General features: G+C 47.2%; 1 protein-coding gene and 1 long non-coding RNA gene across 5 annotated transcripts; one reads left to right on the top strand and one right to left on the bottom strand.

Moving 5' to 3' along the window:
• Positions 1 to 3,629: 3,629 nt before the first annotated feature.
• TMEM225 (transmembrane protein 225) lies at positions 3,630 to 24,103 on the bottom strand. Of its 4 annotated transcripts, none has more exons than XM_070399479.1 (8): positions 23,995 to 24,103; positions 23,090 to 23,242; positions 22,773 to 22,842; positions 17,215 to 17,478; positions 13,459 to 14,023; positions 5,930 to 6,076; positions 5,540 to 5,674; positions 3,630 to 4,075 (listed from the first exon to the last, which is right to left on the bottom strand). In XM_070399479.1, the coding sequence occupies exons 5-8, from the start codon at positions 13,553 to 13,555 to the stop codon at positions 3,849 to 3,851; spliced, it is 606 nt and encodes a 201-aa protein (XP_070255580.1). In that variant the 5' UTR covers positions 13,556 to 14,023; positions 17,215 to 17,478; positions 22,773 to 22,842; positions 23,090 to 23,242; positions 23,995 to 24,103; the 3' UTR covers positions 3,630 to 3,848. The 4 variants fall into 4 exon arrangements, with proteins under 4 accessions (XP_070255580.1, XP_070255578.1, XP_070255579.1 ...); XM_070399477.1 differs by having other exon boundaries at positions 3,630 to 4,093; positions 23,995 to 24,097; XM_070399478.1 differs by having other exon boundaries at positions 3,630 to 4,093; positions 13,459 to 13,715; positions 23,995 to 24,097.
• Positions 17,246 to 19,698, top strand: LOC138997710 (uncharacterized). Its single transcript, XR_011469007.1, has 3 exons — positions 17,246 to 17,380; positions 18,323 to 18,609; positions 19,345 to 19,698. It is a non-coding gene; the product is annotated as an uncharacterized lncRNA (long non-coding RNA).
• Positions 24,104 to 25,232: the final 1,129 nt, after the last annotated feature.

Here is a 25,232-nt window from a genome sequence, read left to right as displayed (position 1 = left end):
AGTAGGAAAGATTTCGCAACACGAGGTCCAGATGCGTTTGAGAGTACGTCTATGAAAGCTGAGGACAGGGAAACAACGGAAGAAAGTGGGGTAAGAGAAACAACAGAATCCCCCCACAGTCGTTATCCTATCAGCCCTGTCTGTTGACTGAGCCTAAATGGTTGGAAGCCTACGAAGATGCGTTTGTAAACAACTGGGCGGCTCCAGAGTCGGGCGCCACCCAGTGGCCATGCATTTTTTCTTCAACAATATCCACATCAAAACAAACGGACTTTGGGTCCCCATGCGCTCTCTCTCCTTGGAAGCTGACAAAAGTAGTGGGGGACCGGGGGTGGGGGCGGGGGGAGGGAGGGGGGTGGGGGGGGGGAGATATAAAAAATAATAGGAGAATGCTGGCTTTCCTCCACAAACAGAATCTCTGTGGAGACTTCATACTGTAAGACAATAATCACCAAGTAAATCAATGGCATTGATAGATTGGGATGATGCTATTCCAGTTCTAATGATCCCATGCACTCAGATGCTTAATCTAAACCCAGAACATTGGTTGTGTCAATTTTTTATTAGAATAAAATTTAAATTAAAAAAATCAGACACCCCCCCCAAAAAAAGTTTCAGAGTTGAAGTATCTCATTGTATTAGGATACAAATGTTTCCAATTGTTTGCAAAGATGAAATATCCCATAGGACATAACGTCACTCACTAAAACCTACGACTGACATAATACAACATAGCTGCTAACTCTCAACAATGTATTTTATTTTTTTTAATTTATTTTTATTGATTTCAGAGAGGAAGGGAGAGGGAGAGAGTGATAGAAACATCAATGATGAGAGGGAATCCCCCCCACCCAAATAATTACCGAGTATGCAAGGCATTTAACCAGAGTTTTCAACGGATGCCAAGTAGTATAGGGTAGTCAGTGATGGCGAACCTTTTGAGCTCGGCGTGTCAGCATTTTGAAAAACCCTAACTTAACTCTGGTGCCGTGTCACATATAGACATTTTTTGATATTTGCAACCACAGTAAAACAAAGACTTATATTTTTGAAATTTATTCTATATATTTAAATGCCATTTAACAAAGAAAAATCAACCCAAAAAATGAGTTCCCGTGTCACCTCTGACACGCGTGTCATAGGTTCGCCATCACTGGGGTAGATACTTCAAATGACAGCTCTAAATTAGTTTAGGCTTCTCAGCAATAGGCCTTTTTTGTTTCTTCCCCCTTTCTCCTGGCAAAGAGGCCGTTTCCTTATCTTTTGGAGAACTGCCCATCTCTGTTCCGCTGCACTCTGTACCCTGATCACAGAGGTTGCCATGTGACCCAACCAAAGACATCAGATAGGCATCTGGAGCTGAGGCAACAGGAGGGAAGGCAGCTGAGGCTGAGTCATCTGAAGGCAGTGCCCCCGAGGCTGCTCCCTAAATCCTTACTGCTGATCACACCCCCGAATCCATCCTAGTGCCCATCCCTCCATAGGCCTAATTCCTATCAATTTACAACCACGTAACTCCTAATAATGAACATGGAGAATGTGGATGCTACGAAGATGATTTTTGTTCATGTGTTTGATGTCTGCTTCAGACACAGAAGCACTGTTTTCCAAGTCAAATCACCATGTAATTTTGAGTCTTTTAGTTCTAACAAGAAGAAACGTTTGCACATGAGACTAAGTCCAAAGCATTTTACATTTTTTTAAAGTCTCTAATAATCAGTATGGCCAGAGCATGCATACATTTTGACCAGGACGTGCCCCCACCCAATTATAAAGTCAGAGGTATAATCTTACCGTATTCGTGTGGCAGGTAAATGGAGATGAGGAAGTACGAGGCTCACTGTCCTAAGGGGTTAACTAAAAGGTGTACGGCATGACTCCGTTTTTCTGACTGTGGGCAAAATTAATATAAAAGCCTATCTCCTTCTCCGTGGTAAAATGGGTGGGCATTTTCAAAACGGGTATTATCATATCTTTATTCAAAGCTAGCAGCAAGATATTTTCAAGGTAATTTATTCTCACAATTTCGGTACCCATATGATTAAAAATGACCAGGGACATGCAAATTAGATGAAAGGAGACCTATAGGAAACCCTAAGGATTCAGTGTCACTCTGTCCATCTAGTTTACCCACAGACAGCAGGGAAAGCCATACTAAAATTTTGACAATATGATTGAAATGTGTGCAGCGACAGTCTGAAGTGGTCAGGTGTCCACTAATAGCACTTAAGATGATTAGATGTACCTAGAAGAAAGGGACTCACTGGAGTGAAACATCAGTGAATAAGACATATGATACTTTTTATGTTCCCAAATGGCTGCCCACTGGCTGTTGATTTACATATTTGATGACATGGTCACGGAGTATCTGAAGTCATTAATAAAATATGCCAAGTCATTCACAGTGTCAAGAAGAATTCAAAATCAATGCAGAAGAGCAAGGCCATTCTAGGCAGCTTCCTGCATAATAATGAAACATCACTATCGGAGGCCGTACTGAGCTGTACTCAGCACTAAAGTACAACCCAGGGTCACCAATGTTCTTTCTCTTATGTTCAAAGATCCTGGGGGGAGTCTGCAAGAATTGTTTGCCATTACAAGTCCGCTTCTACCCATCCGGCATGGCTCGAAACTTACCCAAGCCTTGCTGACAAGCGGGGCTTAAATCTGAGCCCATGGGGACATTCTTCATGTCCACTACAGCTTTTAAATTTTTTTAAAAAGTTTTCTCCTAACTTTTCATTCTTTCATGTATCTCAAATATTCCTTACAGGATACAATTTGGTGTTTTTTTTTAAAGTTCTTTGATAAGGTTCTATTAGTGGTAAAAACCCTATCTGCAAATGTTATTTCACATTCTTGGTAGTGGCATAGCATACGATTCTTGATTGACAGGCATTTTCTCACACTCTGCACTTTATATAGATCTATCTATCTATCTAGAGATCATTATAAAGTGCATCCATGTTAAGGATCTATAAAACTGTTAAGATACTTTCTATTAAGGATGACTTACGAATAGCAATTTTCGTAAGTCATCTAGATATTAAAGCTATTTTACTAGGTGCACATAAATTTAGCATTTTAATATTTTCCTGTTAAATGGGCCCATTCATCTGTATAAAAGGACTTTTGTATCTCTCAATTCCTACCTTAACATTCACTTAACCTAAATTAACATAGACACACCAGAATTTTTGTGGGCTTTTTTTCTCAGTATTTTTGTGGCATAAATTTTCCACTCCTTTTTTTTTGGTTTGTTTTTCTTAAAAAATTATTGGATTTACTGGGTGACATTATTTAATACAATTATATAGACTGATCATGGGGGACAATTCCTAAACTTTATAAATGTCTAATCACTATGCTGTACACATGAAACTAACAGAAAACAATACTTATTGAATGCCAACTGTAATTGACAAAAAAATAAAGCAAATAGGGCAAATTGGTAACATTTCATAAAGTGGGATGATGTGTACACAGGTTATTGTACTATTCTGTATTCCTTGTGAATGTTTGAAATATTTCACAAAATAAACAAAACCCCAAAGGTATGATATATGACTCTAAATCCTTGTGACGTACACGATGAACAATACAGCAAACATTCGTTATGCAACATTTATTACATTTTTAACAAATGTTATTCAATGGTGACATCCAATAGAAAGTAGTAGTTCAGCAGGGAAGGGACTTTTTCTTTTAAAAGCCATATTCTGGGTTTTCTGACAGATGTCAACCGGGTCACAGTCATTTACAGACAACGCGGTTGCACATCCGCCCAGAAACAGGCACAGGAAAAGGTTTTCATCGAGATGAGCACGTAGGAGTGATGGACGATCAAGTCACATGGCCCAGGTGACCCGGCGTTTCTGCATTTGTGAGGCCTTTGGGAGCCTACCTTCCTTTGATGGGTCAGAGTGCACCTGGACAACGCTGGGTTGAATGGAGCTGCGCTCTGGTAATGAAATCACTTGGATAGAACTCCCAGACTGCTGTCTCGTGTCACTGTCTCGGCCAAAGGTTTCCATGGTGGATTCCGAGGCACCATTCTTCATGACCCGCTGGTACTCTAGGAGAGAGAAGAGTCCTGGGGAAGAGAGAAGCCGGGGGAGGGCGACAGAGGAACAGTAGATGTTTCATGAAATAGTCAAGAAATATTTCCCTCTGCGTTGACAGAGAGACGCTGACCCAAAGCCCAGGGGGGTCTCTTTTGAACCGCCCCAAGGAATTTGGAAGGAGGTCCAAATGCTTCATTGGGACAGAATAAAACTGGATGCAGGAGAGTTTAGAGTCCAGCTGTGGGCAAACTACGGCCCGCGGGCCGGATCCCGCCCGTTTGAAAGGAATAAAACTAAAAAAAAAAAAAAAGACCGTACCCTTTTATGTCATGATGTTTACTTTGAATTTATATTAGTTCACACAACACTCCATCCATGCTTTTGTTCCGGCCCTCCGGTCCAGTTTAAGAACCCATTGTGGCCCTCGAGTCAAAAAGTTTGCCCACCCCTGGTTTAGACACTTCCCAACGAAACAAGATTGAGGGTTCTTTTAGAAAAGGGACATGCCTCTGACTTAGGAATTTCTAAATGAAATTTTAAAACTCTTCTAGAGGCATTCGTCGGTTTGGCTCAGTGGACAGAGGTCGGCCTGCGGACCAAAGGGTCCCAGGTTCCATTCCGGTCAAGGGCATGTACCCTGGTTGCAGACTCCTCCCGGCCGGAGCCCTGGTCAGGGCTTGTGCGGGAGGCACCCCATCGATGTGTTTCTCTCACATCTGTGTCTCTCTCTGTCTTTCCCTCGCTCTCCCACTTTCCCTAAAAAAATCAATCAACCAATGGAAAAATATCCTCGGTTGAGGATTAACAAAAAAAACAAAAACAAGACAAAACCACCTTTAGGAGCAAGGGTCTCCAATGTTGGTGGCTGAATATTTAGTATTAGGGATTGCTTTTCTCTGATCTAAAACTGCCCTGGGGGGGGGGGGGGGGTCCCAGGTTCGATTCCGGTCAAGGGCATGTGCCTTGGTTTCGGGCACATCCCCAGTGGGGGGCGTGCAGGAGGCAGCTGATCGATCTCTCTCATCGATATTTCTAACTCTCTGTCCCTCTTCCTTCTTCTCTGTGAAAAATCAATAAAATATATTAAAAAAAAAAGATTGGTTAAAAAAAATAATAATGAAATAAAAATAATAAAACTGCCCTGGCATGACACTGCCCACCCACCTACGTGAACATTCCATGTTATGCACTCTCTTTAGTCTTCCCTGAGATGGGGAGGATATGAAAGACGGTAGCAAAGGTGGAGGTAAGGAGCTGCCCTCTTAGGCCAGCACGTTGACCATGTCACCCAGTCCTGATCTCCAGCTCTATCTCTAGAGGAATTGTCATCCGAGAGCGAGTCCACTTGAACTTTACCCCCTTAACATGCAAGGATCGGTCCTTTTTCCTTACTCCCTTTCCCCATCCTTTCACTCTCCCTCCCATCCTGGGTAGATTGGTTCTCGTTCCCCCTCAGAGGCCCTTAAAACACTCACCAGAGGCAAAATGGAAGAAAATGCTAATGTAGGCCGTGGAAATGTTCCAGGTGAGATGATAATTAGAGTAGTACACGGATTTGCCTTGCCTTAGCTTTATGTGATACAGTAGGAGTGTGGTGAGCAGAAGGACACCTAGTGGCCAAACAAAAGGAGAAAAAAAAAGCCCCTTTTGAGGAACCGTGATGCCTCCACCCATCTTAACCCCCAGAGGGGCCTGATTTCTAAGCCTCCACCCTGGATATATGCACCTCATCCATGTCCGTGGATGGTTCCATTCAGAAGCTGCATATCGGAGCCAAAACTCTGGGAAGGCCGCAATAGTCAGAAACGACAGGCTGGGCTCACAGACCAAGTACAGTGCCAGGGAGGGGAGCTAGGGGGTCTTACCGGTGAAGAAAGTGAAGAAGACAGCCATGAAGATGACGCACGCAGTTTGAGGAATCATATAGGTGAATTCCAATCCCAGGAAGAAGTTATAAAAGTAGGAAAGGCTGAGGACTATAATCAGCATGACTCTGATCACTTCCATCTCACCTGTTGGAAAGCAGACGCTCTCTTGAGAGAAGGACAGATGTTTCTTCTAGGCTCATTTCCACCCAGGGGCCACACATCTCTAAGTCAAAATGGAAATGGGGTGGGGGGGGGGGTGGCGATTGAGAGATGTGATTACATCACACAGACAGAAGTGAGGGTGACGAAGAAGCAGGAAGCCATAAGCTGAATGGGAGAGAGGACCCACAGAAACCGTATCTATCTTGGTATCTCTGTTAAGTTTCTTTTCTCCTCCTTCCCTTTTGCAGAACTCATTTCTTAGGAAATACTCGAATTTCTCCTGTTCACCTCAGCTGTCCACATAACCGACTTGCCTGGTTGCCCATTGCCTTTCTTTTATACCCTTCTGTTCTTGCTGTGCGGGGTGGCCCTGCTGCTCCTGCCAAGACTTCTCTACTGGCCAGCCAGTAAGTCTGTGAGCTTCAAAACATCTCCAAAACATTAGACATGGCGAGGTTTTTGAACTCTGCCTTGACTATATGGATTATGAAAGTGGGCCCACTGCAGCCAGAGGACACTCCACCAGAGAATAACGAGTAAGCTGGTAAGGTAAGTGGAAGTCAAGGAAAAGTGAGCCCTCCCTCTCCACCCATCTTCCTAGGGTCTCGTTCTTACCTTTGGGCCAAATAGTACTGTGTATCCATGGGCTGTGGCTTTTTACAGCTGCTCTGGTCTCAATGTTTATTCTAGCCCAGTCATTGACCAAAATCCCTACTGCCAAGAAGACTAAGGCCCAAGAAGAGATGAACATGTTGATGGCCTGGATAGCTCTAATTGAGAGGTGCATGGTGGCAAGCAAAGCGTTCGAGCAGAGACCACCACCAGTAGCTCACACGCCTTTCTTCTGATTTGATTCGTCGTCATAGGAAGAAGAGAAAAATCTAGACGTTTAGTGATCGCTGAGGCATTGGCAGTGGCAGAAGCTGAAAGAGCCTATGGGGCCACTCCTCTATTGGGGCCAAACTGCTGTCAGGGATGCTAACTGTCATGGAATCATCGGTTGGTTTGACCCTAGACCCTGGGGCCTGGTTCAGTGGAAGGAACCAAGGGGCCCAGGAGTTCTGAGGAAGCTCTCAGCGATACAGGGAGATATGATACCACACGCAGAGATAATTATCAGGTACACGGATCACTAAAGGCCTGGAAATAACTGAAATATGCATGACTAAGGAGGTCTAATTTTGTTTTATTTTTTAATAATATATATTTTTTATGGATTTCAGAGAAGAAGGGAGAGTGGGAGAGAGAGATAGAAACATCAATGATGAGAGGGAATCATTGATCGGCTGCCTCCTGCACACCCCCTACTAGGGACTGAGCCCGCAACCCAGGCATGTGCCCTTGACCGGAATCGAACCCAGGACCCTTCAGTCCGCAGACCAACGCTCTAGCCACTGAGCCAAACCAGCTAGGACAGGAGGTCTCATTTTAGAGTTAGAATGATAGGTTCCAGGGTTAGTTGATATTATAGGTGGGGATTAGTGAAGGGCAGTAAGAATTAAAGATCTTTGACACAAGTGTCAACTAGTAGCATTAAAAAAAAAAAAAAAAAGGGAATCACCATTCAAAATTTAGGATGTGTTGGAGAAATGTGGTTCCTCATTTGGGTAGCCTAAAGCAGTTTAATCAGGCAGGCATCTAGGAACTAGACCAGTGTCTTGAAACGGATAGAAATGGACTGATACGCCAAACCAATATTGCACGCCAATATCATTTACTTACAAAGTGCAGATAATTATTTGTCAGGATTGCCTTTGTATCTAGGCAGAGTAAACATTTTTGATTCCTTAAAGTAAAGGCAACCATGTATACCCTAAGCTCAGAGTCAGAGCACTTGTACTTAAATAAAAATAAATAAATAAAAGCTTTTTCCTGAACTAAGATGAAAGTCACCTCCAAAACCTGTCTGCCTATTTCTTCGACCTCATTGCAGAACCTGGAATTGCTGGATTTCTTTCATTGTCTCAAACACACCATGTTGTCTTGCAGACCTCTGTACACATCTCATTACATTTTATATATCTTTATAAAAATATATATTTATTAATTTAAGAGAGGAAAGGAGAGGGAAAGAGAGATAGAAACATCAATGATGAGAGAGAAACATTGATCGGCTGCCTCCTGCATGCCCCCTACTAGGGATCGAGCCCACAACCCGGACATGTGCCCTGACTTGGAATCGACTATGACCTCCTGGTTCATAGGTCGACACTCAACCACTGAGCCACGATGGTTGGGCATATAGCTTTTTAATTTTTTGAAATAATGCTCAATATATTTAATCTTACAAAGGAGACATTAATGAAATGGCCTCCGGATCCTGGTTTTTAAATCCCGATTCTACCACTGAGAAGCTTTGTGGTCTTACAGATGATAATGCTTCCTACTACATAAGAATTTTGTAAGAATTAAATCAATTTAGAGACGTAAAGACGTCTTAAAAAGAGCTCCTGGCACATAAATGATACATAAGCAATGACCCTCGTCTTCATTTGGATTCCCTGGGAAGGAGATGCTAAGGGGGAGATTTGTGCGTGGGGCGTGGATTGGGAGTACCCCCAGGAGCCACACCTGTTAAGTGCTTCAGGCAATCAGACTTGAGCAGAAGTTGAAATGAGATGCAGTTGCAACCCAAGGAATGTTAGCCAACAGCTAACGCCCAGCGCTCTGGGTCTGGGGTGGTCCTTGGGAGTCATCCTGAATGGAGCAAGAGAGTTGGTCATGGAATGCACGCTGCTCCTGGACAGTCCTTCATGTCTTGGGAACTGCACGCCTTCGCAGTCAGCACTTCTGGTGGCTGTGAGAGTGAGTGCTCGCCCTGCCCCACTCCTGTATCAGGGGCCAGCGTGCGGTTAGGACTGCCAGCCGCCATGGAGTTGTCTATCGGTTTGACCCTTGACCCTTGTGGACTAGTGAAGCAGAAGCCCCATGTGGGGAGTAGGGAACACACTAAGACAACTTAAGCTATTACCTGCTCACATATGGATGCTTATATTGCTATACAACGGAGCCCCAGGAGTAGAATTTCTAGGTGGAAAGATGGATGCCTCTTAAATTTAAAAAAAAAAAATTTTTTTTTGAATCCTCACTCGAGGATATTTTTCCATTGATTTTTAGAGAGAGTGGCAGAGAGAGGGAAAGACAGAGAGAAATATCAATGTGAGAAAAACACATTGACTGGTTGCCTCCTGCATGCGCCCTGACCAGGGCCAGGGCTGAGGAGGAGCCTGCAACCGAGGTATGTGCCCTTGACCAGAATCGAACCTGGGACTCTTCCATCTGCAGGCTGATGCTCTATCCACTGAGCCAAACCAGCGAGGGCTCCACTACTGCCCCTTGTTCCACCTCAGTTACCACCGTCTCTGCTATTCCTTCCTCCTCTCTGCTCTGCCTCCTTCCCCTTCTCTCATGAGAACTTTCTACCATCCTTAACACAAAATTCAGTGCCATTTTCGTTTCTGTACTGATCTCAACACAAGGTTTGTAATAGAGCTCAAGCTGAATGGGAAAATGACTGACACACAGATTCCCTAAATCTGAAGCAAAACAGTAATGCCTTTAGAACCTACCCACAAATTTTTCTAAAACCTACTGTATTCGTTTTCTAGAGCTGCCGTAACCAAGGACCACAAATAGTTTTCTTCAAACAACAAAAGATTATTGTCTCACAGTCTGACTTCATCTGAATTTGTTGAAATTTGAAAAGACTCTATTTCCAAATAAGGTCATATTATGTGTTGTTGGGATTTAGAACTTACTCATATCTTGCTCTGGAGGGCACAATTAAATCCATAATTTACTTCTTGTAAATTATTCAATAGCCCTGGCTTAGTTACGCTTTGTATCTCAATCCAGAATAAACTTGCTGTCAGCTAGGTGGCAATGTTTTGTCTTATTTTCTGTAAATTCCTGTGGGTTCATTTTAGGTTTAAGATAAATATTATTATAATTTTACTAGAGGCTCGGTGCACGAAATGTTGTGCATGGGGAGCAGGGTCCCTCATCCCGGCCTGCTCCCTCTTGCAGTCTGGGACCCCTCGCTCCTTACCGCCCGCCTGCAGTGGAGGCAGGAGAGGCTCCCGCCACTGCTGCTGCGCTCACCAGCCATGAGCTGGCTTCTGGCTGAGCAGCGCTCCCCCTGTGGGAGCGCACTGACCACCAGGGGGCAGCTTCTGTGTTGAGTGTTTCCCCCCTGGTGGTCAGTGCATGTCATAGCGATTGGTCATTCCACCTTTTGGTCAATTTGCATATTAGGTTTTTATTATATAGGATTTCCCCCAAGAGTATTTACCTGTAAATGGGAGATTATTTAATCCATAAAACTCCCAGTACTCTGACAGATGGTAAATAAAATATGAGCCTTACAGGGAGCACGGGCTTTGTAATTCCCAGGGGCTTGACCTGATCGAAAGAATCATCACTCAAGCAAAGGTCAGGGCGTCTGTCTGATGCTCATGCTGATGAATTTCTCACCCATCCACCCTTTGGTCTCTTTTTCAAGCGTTCCCTTCTCTAGTGCAAGTCCAGTGATCACTTGTCAGCCCGTGATGAGGAGACTTTAAATGATGTTGATGGCTTCGCCTCTTTCCAATATCATTTATTTTTATTGTTTATAAGTGCCCACATGCCCCTGGCTTTTTGCCACAAAGAAAATCAAGTGTGAAGTTAAGAGCAAGATTCATTGACTGAGATTTCCCCAAGCAACACACAGAAAATGACCTTCATGATCAGCATAGGTAACGCTGCTGTACCTGTCAAACAATGTGTATTTTGTTGCTTTGCAAATAGCCTTGATAGTCCCTATGTAAATTAGTGCCTTGTCTCATGTTATTATGCATGGTTCCTGAAAAGGCAACAACTAGAATTATGAATGAACTTGGGGGGCGGGGGGGCAGGTGTGAGAAAATGTAGAGTAACAAAGCAGGAACTCTATTAATGAACAGGCATTTCCTGGAGGCACATGATCTTCCCCCAAACCTGAAGCCTTGTATTTGGGGGAGGAATTAAGCTGATTTCATTAAACCAGCTGGACCTGAGTCCCTCATGTCATCTGGGGCTAACTGTCAAACTCTACCCTGAACGAAAACACAATGAGTTTAGGTTGACCTGAAAAATCATTTTTCATTTGAGTTGGTCATCGGTGCCATGTTTCAGGGAGAAGGCATAGAATACAATGGAGAGAAAGGCCCCCCAAAAGGGTTTAGTTTGTGATATTGTAAGTGGGGGTATTGTCCAGCCATAGTGCTGAATACTGTATATGTTATGCTTCTTAATCCTGCCAACAATTCTGTGGGGTTGGGTGTCACAGGTTGGGTTCCTAAGACAGCTGGCTAGGAGATAACATTTGGAAAGTAAAATGCTTTTAAGAAGTATCTTTGGGATCAAGACCTGGCGGGGGGGGGAAGGAAAATGAAGAAAGAATGGACAGAGGGAGAATTTGAACTGGTATAGAGGCCTCCAAAATTCAACTGGAATGGAGGCATGATAGTCCTTCAGACTTATCCCAAGTTGGGCCCAGGTGAAAAGGTCATACAGGCCCATACCCATCAGTCATGAATGTGGACTGAGACAAGACATGACTCTGGTAGGACCACTTCTCTCCAATGCAGCTGACAAGATCCCCGAAGGGACTAACCTCTAAAAGCTGTTGCCAACATAGTTGAGGAAGCGATTTTTCATCAGAGGGGCACCTGGGTGGTGTATCACAGTGTCCACCATGGAAGGTAAGTTTATCATTACTTTAGAGACAAAGAAAGAGAAATTAAGAGAAGGTCATTGTCCAAGGTTGTCATCATATCATCTCCATCATCATCATCAATCATCATCACAATGACAATGATAATAATAATGACAGTTACTATTGTTCAGGACCTCCTCTAAGCACTACACACGTGTCCTTCGGTATCACAACAACCCTGTGGGATAGCTAGTATTATAACCCCCACTTTCACAGACAAGAAACTGAGGCACAGAAAACATAAGTAACTTTCCACACGTAACACAGGTAGACCTCGGCGTTAAGCCCAGTATTGGGTCACGCTCCTACCCACCACACAGTCGCACAGCTCTCGGAATGTGAATCCAGAACTTTCTGATCATCAAGCCCATGCTTTAAAGTAAACTGGTTTGTTTCTTTCTGCCCCCTCCCTCCCCCCCCGCCAACACACACTCTCCCTTCCTCTCTGGGGAAAAAAATAAATATATAGTATATATATATTCGACAGTGAAAAAAAAATTAGTCTTAACCACACAACAAAGTTAAATTGGTGATTCAGTGACAGCTAATCATTTGTAAGAAACAACAGATGACTTTACAATGAAGATATATTCCATGGTGGGTTTTTTAAAGCACACTTAACAAACTGAGTAATGCTCTATAATGATCATGCTGATCTTTCAAACATGTATTCAGAGCTTGTAGTAATTTTTCCTCTGAGGACGCCAGAGGTTCACTTAATTGGTGATGAAGTTACAACAGGAGGCACTTCTTCCACACCCACCGCCAGCGGCTCCAGACAGTCAGAGCGAAGGCCTCTGGGTGTAGAGGGTTGGAGGGGCCCCTTAGCCTGATGAATCCCTCAGTCCCATGAACCCCTCAGTCCCATGAACCCCTCAGTCCCATGAACCCAGGTTACGGAAACAAACCCTGGCTGGTGTCGACAAGTGGGAGGCAGGTGACAGATGACCTGGGGGGTGAGCGACCGGCCATCCCTAATCCCCGCTGGACACAACAAGAGGCTGGGGGCACAGGCTGCAGAGGAGGCAGCTACTAGTAGCCTGAGATCCCAAGGACAAGGTCTGTGGCCACCTGGAGGTGAGGGCCAGTCCTTCCAGGCTGAGGCCCAGCTGCCCAGGCAGGTCTGGAACCAGGGTCTGTCTGGGAAAGGGGAGGGGGGCAGTGGGAAGGAGAGGGGTCCCCAGCCGTCCTGTTTCAGGCGCTGGTGGAGTAACTGGACCTGCCCACTCGGCAACATTAACTAAAGGACTCTCCGGACCCTGGGGTAGAGGAGAAGGAGGTCACTGAGCCACGAATAGACCTGCTGAGCCATCATGTGCTGGAGTGACCGGGGAAGCCTGCCTGTCCAGGCCGCGTGTCCGGTGGGCACTCCTCCCGCAGGGAGTGGCTGCAGAACAGCCTGTCCCACTGCCCCTGCTGGGCTCTGGGGTTTAACAGTCTCCCAGGCCCAAGCTCATGACGAAAGCCACTTGGTCCTAAAGCTTTGCTATTTCTGTTAATGCGGTGATGCCCTAAGTGTAGCTAAGAAAAGACAGAAGTTTAGCTCTGGCCATTTTATAGATGAAAAGTAGATTCCATCACTCTCCAGAATTTCTCTATTCCTTTAAATATAAATCAAAATACTCACCGTTGCCTGTAAGGCCGGGTGCTGCGGGTTTGGGCCCGGGCCCTCTGCCGACTGGTCCTCCATCCGAAGCCCTTCTGCTGAGATGAGGGCTGAACATGGCCCAGCCCCTTGCCTGGGGCCTGTCTTTGGGCCCCACGCCGGTGGTGGAAGCTGAATTCACAACAGGTCAAATGTGGCTCCTCTGGGCTCCTCTGGTTCATCGCTCATCAGAGCCAGAGACAGCTGGTGAACATTCTTGGCATCAGCGCCGGCAGATTCTTGAAGGAAGATATTAAGTTGGCTCAGCTGCCCCATTTCTAGGCCAAGATAGCAAACTTGCATAGCTAAGGACTCTTGGATGTCTGTGGCATGGCTTCTTGACAGTGAAAGATGCATTTTTAGTTTAATAGCTGGAAGCTATGATTCGCAGAGATGCTCGGGGGGAGGAAGAGGAGGAGGAGGAGGAGGAGGCTTGGCTCAGAGCTGAGTTCCGTGCACCAAAGCCTGCCAACCGGCCTCATTTGTATCATCAGCAGCCTCAATACAGGCTCACGAAGCTTGGCTCTCCCCAGCCTGCAGAGTTCAGCTAAACCAAGAGGAACCAAAGACAGGAAGAGGAGGAGTCACGTGTTTTGAGGGCTTCAAGCCGGGAGGTAACTATCACCATTCCCAGTTTTGAAACGAGACTCTGGGGCTCAGAGAAGTTAGGTCGCTGGTCAGAGAGCGAGCGTGTCTAGCAGGTGCTGAGACAGCCCAGGACCAGGACAGAGGGCAGAGGCCCGAAGGGCAGGTGGCAGATATTGTGGGGTTGCGGGGGGTGGGGGGTGGGGGGTGGGGCCGTGGGCGTTGTGAAGGTGCAGGAGCCAGTTCCCTCTGATTCCTGGGTTGGACCAGGGTCCCCTCCCCAGAGTGTATGCACTGGGCTACCAACAGGGGGCACTGGTAAAATCAAGCCAGTGGGAGCTTATGTGGACTTTTATACTTATTTCATTACTAGAGGCCTGGTACACGAAATTCGTGCACGGGAGGAGGGAATCCCTCAGCTCGGCCTGCACCCTCTCCAATCCGGGACCCCTTGCAGTCAGACATTCCTCTTGCAATCCAGGACTGCTGGCTCCTAACCACTCACCTGCCTGCCTGCCTGGTCACCCCTAACCACTCTGCCTGCCAGCCTGATCACCCCCTAACTGCTCTCCCCTGCCAGCCTGATCGCCCTCTAACCGCCTCTGCCACAATGGCTTTGTCTAGAAGGATGTCCGGTCTAATTAGCATATTACCCTTTTATTAGTATAGCTAGGCATGTTCACATATGCATGAAAGTAGAAAGAGTAGTCAAAGCCCTCAATTTAACCCTTATGTGCGCCTCTCCCATGCCCACCTCATTTCCTCCAGGAGATATTAAAGTAAATCCTAGCATTGCAGTAATTGTACCTGAGAGGACTTCAGCGTTTATGTATACAAACTGGACATGTTTAGGCCATAACTGCAATTCTACAATTACATCTAGCAAAATTTCTAACACCATTGCAATATCAACGAGTACTTGCTTATGGTCAAACCCCTTGGTTTCCTCCAATAACAAACAAGAGTCCTTGCAGTGGCTGCTTCCATCAGGCTGCACACAAGGTTTCCGCACTGCAGGGGTCCCTTTAAATCTGTCCCATTTCCCCGCATCCCTGTTCCCAAGCCGGTTATCTGGCGGAGGAATCTGGGTCACCTGTTTCTGTAGAATTTCCCACGTTCTATATTTAGCTCAGGGTGATGTTTAACTTAAATGTAACCTGGCTGCTTCACTAGAGAAGATTCTAGCTTGTTGTTTTGCAGCGTCATCGATGGCACTGTATTCTTTTTACACTGTGTCTGGGTGGTTTTCTTGTTTGTTTGTTTTTCAGTGTTGCATCTAAATGAAGGCTTTTAGATAGTCACAAAATCTGGGTCATTATAATAATAATGACAATGATAACAGTACCACAATAATAGTAGTGATTATATACCAGGTGTGCCGGTGAGGGATGCAGATTTTTTTCGATAGATGGAATTACACATATGTTGGTATATATGCGATTTGATATGTATGCTATTTTGTTGCATTGACAACAAGCTTCAAAACTTCATATGTCAAAATTTTCTGAAGGTGTTAACATCATAGATATGTTTACCCTTAAAAATGTCGAATTTTGTGCCAAAAAAAAAAAAGCACTTGCGGGAAGTTATAATTCATTATTTTGAAGAAAAGTGTTAGCGATGGACATTACTTTGAATGAAGCACTTTTGATGTTTCTCTTGAAATTATCGTGTTTTCCTTGATTACAAAATCCGCATTTTTAACTGGTTAATGGCTAATCCGCATTTTTAGCCGGTATCCGCATTTTTAACCGGTACACCTAGTATTGATGGTTGCTTGTGCCAGGCACTTTGCCAAAGGCTGCACAGAGTGGTTTCCATTCGCGTACATCCTCGTTTTATGGGGGACCAGGTCGATGAGCAGAGGGACTGACTTCATGACTTGCCCAGGGCACACAGTGGGTACGTGATGAAGCTAGAATTGGAGCCCCAGTCTCATCCCCAAACCCAGGTTCTCTAACCTTCTGGGGGGTTTGGTGACTCCAGTCCAAGAAGGCATCCCACCTAGTGACGCTGGGGAACAGAAAGGACAGAGGCAGAGAGGGCACCCCACAGCCTGGGCTCCTGACGGGATAACAGGAAAGGCAAACGATGGCCTCTTTAGGGAAGACAGCAGGCGGGCAGGTGTGTGCGGAGAGCTGTGTGCTGGGTAGGAGGGATGGTGCCCCGTGCCTGTCCTCTTCCGGTAGGCATACATGGAGTCTGGCAGGGTTGATGGGGTGGCTCCTGGCTGCTTGGGGGTTCCTGGCAGTCCTAGGCTCCCCCTAGAGCAGTGGTTCTCAACCTTCCTAATGCCGCGACCCTTTAATACAGTTCCTCATGTTGCGGTGACCCCCAACCATAAAATTATTTTCGTTGCTACTTCATCACTGTAATGTTGCTACTGTTATGAATCGTCATGTAGATATCTGATATGCAGGATGTGTTTTCACTGTTACAAATTGAACCTAAAGCATAGTGGTTAATCACAAAAACAATATGTAATTATAGATGTGTTTTCCGATGGTCTTAGGCGACCCCTGTGAAAGGGTCGTTCGACCCCCAAAGGGGTCGCGACCCACAGGTTGAGAACCGCTGCCCTAGAGGAAGGAGAAATCTATATCTCAGACCATATGTGAACCAGTTCTCAGAATAAGATGCCACCAGGTCTGTGGTTTTGGGATTAGTGCTCACTGCTGGGACCCTCGCGCAGGGCTCATCTGCACCAAGACAAAAGGTGCCGTTTAGCCCTCGGAAACTTATGCAAATACACTTCTCACATTCAGGGTTCAGACTCCAGACATTTGTAAACAATTCTGCATCTGAAGCTTCCTCTAAATGCCTGAGCATGAAGATTTAATTTAAGCAATCAGTCCATTTGTAGAGAGAAATCACAAATCAGTGACACTAGATGGAGCTGGGAATAGGGGCTGACCCCTGCCACTCAGCTCAATCAGAGGATTCGGTTCTGAGTGAAGCAGGAAAAAAAGGGGGAGCGACTCCTCTGGATTTCCAGGGCAGGTACAACCCGCCCAGCTTGCTGTCACTTTTTCCCAGTGAGTGAGGCAATGGCAAAGGGCTGCTCAGGGAAGCCAGAGTGAAGAATAGGTCATGTCGAGTGGTAACAGTCTCACAAGCAACCCATCGTACCCCCAGTAGATGGGAAATGCTCACCTGACCAATGAACCAGGGGGAATCCCGTCAGCCTCCAGAACATCAGCTTCGCATCACCTGGTCAACATTCATGGCCACAGTCACATCCAGTTCTCCTCAAGGCAGAGACGGAAGACATCAAGCCAGAGCTCCGTGTACACGCATGTAGTTGCATGTCCACACACAGGTGGGCCTCCGCATCCCAGGCTTGCTCTAGAAGTTAGCCTTCTTTTCTCTCCATTTGGTTACTGCATCCTCTTGGTCACGAACTCCTATTGATTCTACCTGCAAAATGCCCATGGATGCATGAATTTCTCTTCCTTCACTCTGCTCTTGTGTAAACTCAGCCTTCGCTCTTCAGCTTTTATCACACATATGCATGAATGTGTCAAATAGTTCAGGAGGGAGGAGCAAGCCCTAACTGGAGGGGGTTGGGGGAGCCACGAAGGGAGGCTCAAGGTAGACATGACCTTCTGCCTTGCTTCCTCTTATAAACCTTTCCCTAAAGCAGCGGTTCTCAACCTGTGGGTCGAGACCCCTTTGGGGGTCGAACGACCCTTTCACAGGGGTCGCCTAAGACCATCGGAAAACACATATATAATTACATATTGTTTTTGTGATTAATCACTATGCTTTAATTATGTTGAATTTGTAACAACGAAAATACATCCTGCATATCAGATATTTACATGACGATTCATAACAGTAGCAAAATTACAGTTATGAAGTAGCAATGAAAATAATTTTATGGTTAGGGGTCACCACAACATGAGGAACTGTATTAAAGGGTCGCGGCATTAGGAAGGTTGAGAACCACTGCCCTAAAGCATCCTCACCATGTAGGACAGGCCTCCGCATCCTACACACAGTCCTTCAGGACAGCCGTATTCTGTATTCCTTTGTTTCCTTGCTAGTCTTAGAGGTGGGAGCTTGTCTATTTCCTCCCCTACCTCCACGTTCAGTGCCTGGTGAGAAGCTTTGTAAATATTGGCTGAATGGACCAGCGAATGAGGCTCTGACACAATTTGAATCAATAACCCTGAAACAGTAATGAGTAGTTATGAATTAATAGGTCAATTCTATTTTAAAATTAAGTTAGAAATGATCTTTTTTTTTCTTCTGTTGATAGACCACTTAGAGAGAATTAGGTCATGAGAGAAGGACGAGCACACAAAATACTACACACGAATGCTTATAGCAGCTTTTTCACGATTGCCGAAAAGTGGAAGCAACCAGGATGCCCTTCAGTAGCGGAGTGGACAAATACACGGCAGTTCATTGGAAAATGGGATGTTATTCAGCGCTAAAAAGATATGAGCCATCAAGCCATGGAAAATACGGAAGACACTTCAAACGCATATTACTTTTACAGAAGCCAATCTGAAATGATTCTAACTACTTGACAATCAGAAAAAGGTAAAAATAGAGAGACAGTAAAAAGATCACTGGTTATCAGGGGTTGGGGCAGGAGGAAAGACTCCATTCTTTTTAAAAAAAAATATTTTTATTGATTTCAGAGAGGAAGGGAGAGGCAGAGGGAGATAGAAACATCAATGATAAGAGAGAATCATTGATTGGCTGTCTCTTGCACGCCCCCCACTGGGGATCGAGCCCGCAACCCAGGCATGTGCCCTGACCAGGAATCAAACCATGACCTCCTGGTTCATAGGTTAGAGCTCAACCACTGAGCCACACCGGCCGGGCATATTATCTGCATTTTAGAAACAAGAAAAGGAGGCCCAGAGAGGTTATGTGATCTGCATTTCAAGGACCCACACACCTGAGACTGTGGTGTGGCAAGGTTTATTCATGATGCAAAATCAAATGAGTTCCCCTCCTGGTTTCTCCATGTCCCATCTCCCTCCCTCCACCATGGAAAAAGCCCAGCCTTGTCTTCATGTCCCAGCCCACAAGGCCCAACAATGTCCACTTCCTTTTGCGTTCTTCTTATTAATATCTAGCTAACTACAGTAACAGAATGAGAATTTCCAGGTGGTAGAAGGGTTTATAAAAAATGGCAGATCAACCGTATTCTTCGAAAATGTCCAAGTCATAATGTTAGGGGCAGGAATATAACATTGGGGACCAGCCATAATTATAAGAAATATTCATCATGCTCTGTTAACCATGATTGTTTTGATCTGATTAAAGAAAGTACATTCTAACCTGGCTGGGAGTTGTACACGGGACCTGGGAGCTCACCTGGAAATGCTGTCCACCCTCACCATCCGGGAGCTGCCCATTATCACGGAAAGATGAACAACCTTGTTGAGGAAAGAAATGGAGTCCCGGATGCCCCCTGCCCTTTGTGAACCCCCCAGCCCACATGGCCCGCTTTGCCTGCAACCTGTAACCATTGCTAGTATATCCATTCTTATTCCCTTTGCCCAGTTCCCCATGTAATCTTTGTCCTTGTACCCCATATAAGCAGCTGGATTATGGGGGAGGGGGCAGAGCAGATTCCTGGATGGCCTGCAGCTCTCCCATGCTGCCGGCATTATTAGAATAAATGCTCATATATAATTCAACCCTGTCTCTGCTTCATTGGCTCAAGTAGTGACAGGCAGCCCGGACCCATGGGTTCTCCAGTTTCAATAATAGATTTTTTTTAAAAAGACACAAACTTTTACAGATTAGAGGAGACAAAGAACTATGGTATGACAGTACAGTATGCGATCAATCTTCTACTGCAAGAAAAGCAACGCTATAAAAAAGACATAAATTGACAAAATTGAAGTATAGGCAGTAAATTAGATTTAAGTTCTGTATTAATAATCAATTTTCTGAAGTTAATAATACTGTCTGCATAAAAGACAATATTTCTTTCCCTAGAAATGCACACTGAAATATTCTAGGTATAAGAGGCCAGGGAGCATGTAATTTATTCTCAGATAAATGTTTAGTAAAAATGAAAATATGTATGGTACTACATCTAGAGAGACAGAAAATGAGAATAAAATGTTAAAAATAGGTGAATTCAAATCTAGGGTATAGAAGTAATTCTTTTCTATTGCAACTTTATAATTTTAAAATTGTTAGGTCTGATCACATAATCGAATCCATAGCCCCTCCCCGGGAAACGGACCTTTCGATCATTTCGCAATTGACATTCCCTTTTGCTTAGACCACATTCCATTTTCTAAGACCATTAACTTTCCCCTTCGGACTTGCCCAGGATCCAGGCACCCAGTGAATTCCCCACTGAAAAAGCCCATCTGGAGTCCTTTAAAATCTCTGACTCCCCTCCCCGTCCCTGGGTGCTGGTGCCATTTGGGGGCTCAGCCCTCTGGTTTCCAGATGACCTAATCTATATATATAAAAGAATAATATGCAAAGTGTCCCCCTCAGCAGTTCGACCGGGAGACGGGGAGTTCGATTGATCGCTATGATGTGCGCTGACCACCAGGGGGTGGCGTAGGCCATCGTGGGAAGGAGAAGGTGGGGTGGCGGGGAGGTGGGGAACCTGATTGGCCCTGGTTGCCGGCCAGGCCTAGGGACCCTACCCTTGCACGTGTACCGGGCCTCTAGTAATGTATAATTCTTTACCCCTTTTGTGTGTTCCTCCTTCGGCGACCCTAACAGAAATTATTTCCAAATATATTTTTTAAATGGCTCATGGACTCTGTTCCCCATTTTGAGCTTCTCTGATTTTGCTTCTCAGAGCCGCCACCATCACCATCACAGGCAGCCCCTAAGAGGCGCCCTGCAGATGTGCTGATGAGTCTGGATGAGGAGAGGACCGGGCACCCTAAGGAATGAAGCCGGGGCTGGGGTCTTAGCCATCCAAAGCAAGGAAGTTGATATTCAACCCTGCCTCATTCCCGGGGGTGGAGGGAGAGGAACAAGGGGAAAAAAATAACTAAAATATTGACGGGAAGGGATTGAGATAAACTAGATTTAGTATGCAGGTTTTTGTGTGTTTGTTTTTCAAAGAAGCAAGCCACCGTTTTCTTTGTCTTGTTTAAATTTTGTGTTCCTCTTTTTTTAAAAAAAATATTGAGGTATGATTGACGTACAAAAAAGCTTACATATTTAATGTATAAATATTAATGAGCTTTAAGATAATTATATACCCTTAAAACCACCAGAGTCACCACATAAAATACCATAAGCTTAACTGTTGCTTCTGAAGTTCTAAAATTTTCTCTGTGGGGGAGGGAGGGAGGCAATCACCCTGGCTCTCTGATGTGACTCGGCCACAGGGTGCCCCCAGGGTCCCCACGGGGTCCCCACGGGGTCCCCCAGGCTGGAGCAATGACCAGAGGCCTGCCCGCATCTGCCTGGCTGGGCCCTGCACAGGCGCCTTCCTGCTTTCCACACCTGCGTGTAGCTCGGCTGCACCCCAGGGAGCTCCTCCCGCCTCCCACAGGCTCTGCTTGGAGAGATCTCACCTGCCGGATGGCCCCCGCCTCGCCTGCTCCTGGCGTGTTTGTGCCCCGTGTTCCAATCTAATGATTCACAACCAGAAAGCCATGGGGTGTAAAGCACTAATTGAAATTTCGGTGCTTGCTTTCTGCATTCTGGGAACGCGCGCGCCTGCCTGGTTAAGTGAAGAGGGGTTGTATTTTCTAGCTCATTGATTTATCCTCATCAAGGCGCCAAATATAGCGCCGTGTGAGTCAGCACGGGCAGTGCGCTTCTCCCGCGCCCTCGACCTCAGACTGCCGTCGCCTCCAGCTCTCCGCATGTGCAAACAGCCTGAATTGGATTTGGTGTGATCACCACTCCTCCCCTGTCAGCGGCTATTTATCGCATTTAGGTTCCGAATGGAGGATTTTAGTGAGACCCTCACAGTGAGCTCTGCACAAGACTGGCTACAAAGAGAACACCCTGTGGGTCTGGCACAGGGCCTTGTGCCTGGCCTTGCGGGATGGACCGGGAAGCCAACCTCGCTGCCCCCTCCCCTCTCACCAGACCTGCTCCCTGCATGAGGAGGTGGCTTCCTGGCTGTGCCAGGGATTTCCCAGGAGAAGGACGGAGCAAGTGAGGAGCCATAGGCAGTTCCCACGTGGCACAGGCTGGGTGGGCTGCAGGGGGTGGAGCCCAGAGTCTGCATTCCCCCAAACCCACCCTTGCTTGTCAGGGTGCCCTTCACAGAGCTATGCTTCCCGACTCCCCCCGGAAGCAGGTGGCAGCAGCGTCCTAAGGCACCGTCATGCTGTCACACACAGAGACACACTTAGGGACAAAGACACCGACCCACAGTCTCATGGTCACACGGAAAGACACGCATGCACATGGCAGTCACAGGGACGCACACATTCACTGCCTGCCACTCGCTCTCTTCTTCTGACTCAGCGAAAACTATGTGAACTGTCTTATTCTCATCTCTCTCCCCAGGTGGAGATGTCCACCAAACCTCTTGGTCTCGCTTCCCAGCCCCTCATAGGTAGGTGAGCTCAGCGCACGTGGTGGGTGTGCCTTCCGGGCACCGACCTCCATTCTCTCTTCCCATTTCTGCCATCGTCACACAGATGAACTTGATGGGCACATTCTGAACTTTACACGATAAAGAAGTGAATGCATGTACATGGAGGCCCCGAGACTCTGGAGCTCCCCGTAGATCCCCCCAGCCTCACCTGAGCTCAGACAGTCCTCCAACCAGGTAGCCGCTGCGTGAGACCACCCGCCGTCCATCGGCACCCAATGCTGTGGAATGAATGGGTGCATGAATGAATGAACAGGCGAATGAAGGAGCATTCAGGAGACTGCCACATGCCCTGCTTCTGCCTCCCCCCATCTCTCCAGCCTGACCCCGAGGCTGGCCTGGGTGTCCCTTCCTGGGCATGCACAATGGCCAGACTTGTCCTTTCGGGGTCGGGGAACTGTTGCCCTGTGTCCCCTCCCCTGCCAGGCTGGGGGCTCCGTGTGCCAGGACAGCACGGGTCTCGCTCACCGCTGTTTCCAGCTCCGGCTGCGGGGCCCGCACACAGCAGGCACCTGGTAGACGCACCCCCTGACTGAATGCCTTCACCAGGATTTGTTGGGACTTTGAGTCCACCAAGCCCTCCCGCGGATCTGTTTGATTCCTGGGTTCAGACAGCGAGGGCTGTGGTGGCGAGAGGGACAGTGTGATCTGAATGTGCAGCCCCCTGGGTTAGAGAGAAAGTGCCCAGAGGGCAGACTCTAACCTGGACCAACAGGGATCACTTCAGTTCATGTCTCCAGGCCTTTTGCGCAGAGAGCAGGGGTCGCCTGCACTCACGTTCTCTCTCTCTTCAGAATAAAGCCTCTGAGGCAGAAGGGACCCAGGACAAATGCCAACCTAGGCCCAGAAAGGTCGAGGGCTCACGGAGCCGCACACAGCGTGTGGGTGGGAGAGGCAGACCTGGACTCAGCCCCGAATCCCCTCCCCCTCTGTGCTCTCTGCAGAAGCCCAAGAGGCTCTAAGAATAGCAGCAGCCTGGCCTGGATTTTCGGAGAAAGCCCTGATTTCAAAGAGTTTTGCCGCTTGCCTGTGAGTGCGCTAGAACTTGTCAGGCTCTCCTGCAGTCCCGCGTGGAGACTATGTGTCCATCTGTCCCAGGCGCAGCCCAGACAGACACCCTGCGCGGTGCCTCAGGCCACTTCCCGACTGGTCACAGAGGTCAGCCTGAGAACCCTCCCACTAGAGGGCACACCCCTTCCCCACCCACCCCGTGCCTGCCAAGCTGCCAGCCTTGTCCCCTACCGCCATCCCACCCCACCGCCCTCCCCCTCTGACACCTCCCGGGAAAGCCTTTCCTCTTTTCCCAGCCTCCCAGGCTCTGGAGTCCCGGCTGACAGGAGTGGGGAAGACGCTGGCCTGGGAGAGCTGCCAACCTGAGGGGCCGGGCATCCAGACCACAGCGGAGCCATCGCACTAAACACCACTTGACATGTTGGCAGCATCACGGACGGCGGTGCCTGTGGAAATGTAGGTCAGTGCTTGCCTGCGAGACGGAAGAGGCAGGACCGCTGGCATGGAAGACAGAGGAAAGCAATTAGGAAATGCAGATTCAAGAAGCATGAGCTCACAGGCAATCAGCGAGCATCGACACGTGGAGATGAAGGACAACCAGGAGGCCAGTGGGCTGTAACTGGTTCCCAATCTGGTCAGGAGTCCAGGACAAAGGATCCAGGGAAGGGAGCAGGGCAGAAGCTTCCAGAGAGGACGGTCTCTTTCTGAAGCGGGTTGGGGCCGTGCACTCACCTCCGAGCTCAAGACCATCCACCTGCACCCAGCCAGGGGCCCAGGAAATCCTCTCACCTGCAGTAAAGGATTGTGTCAAGAACATTTTCATTCATTCACCCGACCAACGTTCACACATTGCCCACTCTGGCCAGATGGAGACTGGCCTGCGAGCTGTAGCTGGTGACAGCTGCCGGCACAAGAGGAAGAGCATGTGTTCCCAGTGGACCCAGCCCCATGGGGCTGGCAGTGAAGGCGGTGAGCCTGGGAGGTGCGCTGGGTCAGTGGAGAGCCTGCCCCAGGGACCCGGGCATCGGAGAGGAGAGGGCAGTGTAGCAGGTGCCCAGGCCTTCCTACCCCTCTAATCCGTACCTCTGCCTGGCACGGCTGGGTCCTGCTGACACAGCCCAGAAGCGGGGTGAGCCCTCCCCGGGCCTTCCCTGGGCCCGGTCTCGCCAACTCATCCAGTCTGCCGCTCTGCGGAGAAACAAAAACACCTCCTACATTTTTTTTTTTAAGCAAGAGAAGGAGGAGATAAAAAAATAGCACACCATTAGGAAGCCACTGAACTTCTGTGCAAACTAATGAATAAACCAGCCCTTGACAACTTCTCCCAACTGCGCCGACAGGATAATTGGGCCTAATTTCTTAATTTTAATGCCGTTGTTGCATTTGACTTCTGCTAATGAGATGTAAATATGTGTTTCGGGTTTGTGCATTTGTTTAATTGCGGGGTAGCCAAACCGATTGGCTAGAAGGGTCGTCGTTTGTTTATTCATTTTTATTTTCATATGCCCCTCGATGGCAGGAAAAGTAAAGACCTCCGGGCGCCCCCCAGGGGCTGGTGGTTTGGGGTGCGGGGAGGAGGATGGGAAGGAGGCTCTCCAGG

This window comes from Myotis yumanensis, unplaced genomic scaffold, assembly GCF_028538775.1.
Source record: "Myotis yumanensis isolate MYYU_CA2020_CCGP unplaced genomic scaffold, mMyoYum1.0.hap1 SCAF_19, whole genome shotgun sequence".
NCBI classification, from domain to species: Eukaryota; Metazoa; Chordata; class Mammalia; order Chiroptera; family Vespertilionidae; genus Myotis; species Myotis yumanensis.
The sequence above is the reverse complement of the archived record's forward strand: the minus strand, read 5'-3'. Positions and strand labels throughout refer to the sequence as shown.

Coding starts and splice junctions, on each gene's coding strand:
- TMEM225 (XM_070399477.1), bottom strand. CDS start 13,555: ATGTTCAGCCCTCATCTCAGCAGAAGGGCTTCGGATGGAGGACCAGTC. Junction 6,077..13,458: donor ACCCGGCCTTACAGGCAACG/GTGAGTATTTTG, acceptor GCTTTCCAACAG/GTGAGATGGAAGTGATCAGA. Junction 5,675..5,929: donor CTTCTTCACTTTCTTCACCG/GTAAGACCCCCT, acceptor TTTGGCCACTAG/GTGTCCTTCTGCTCACCACA.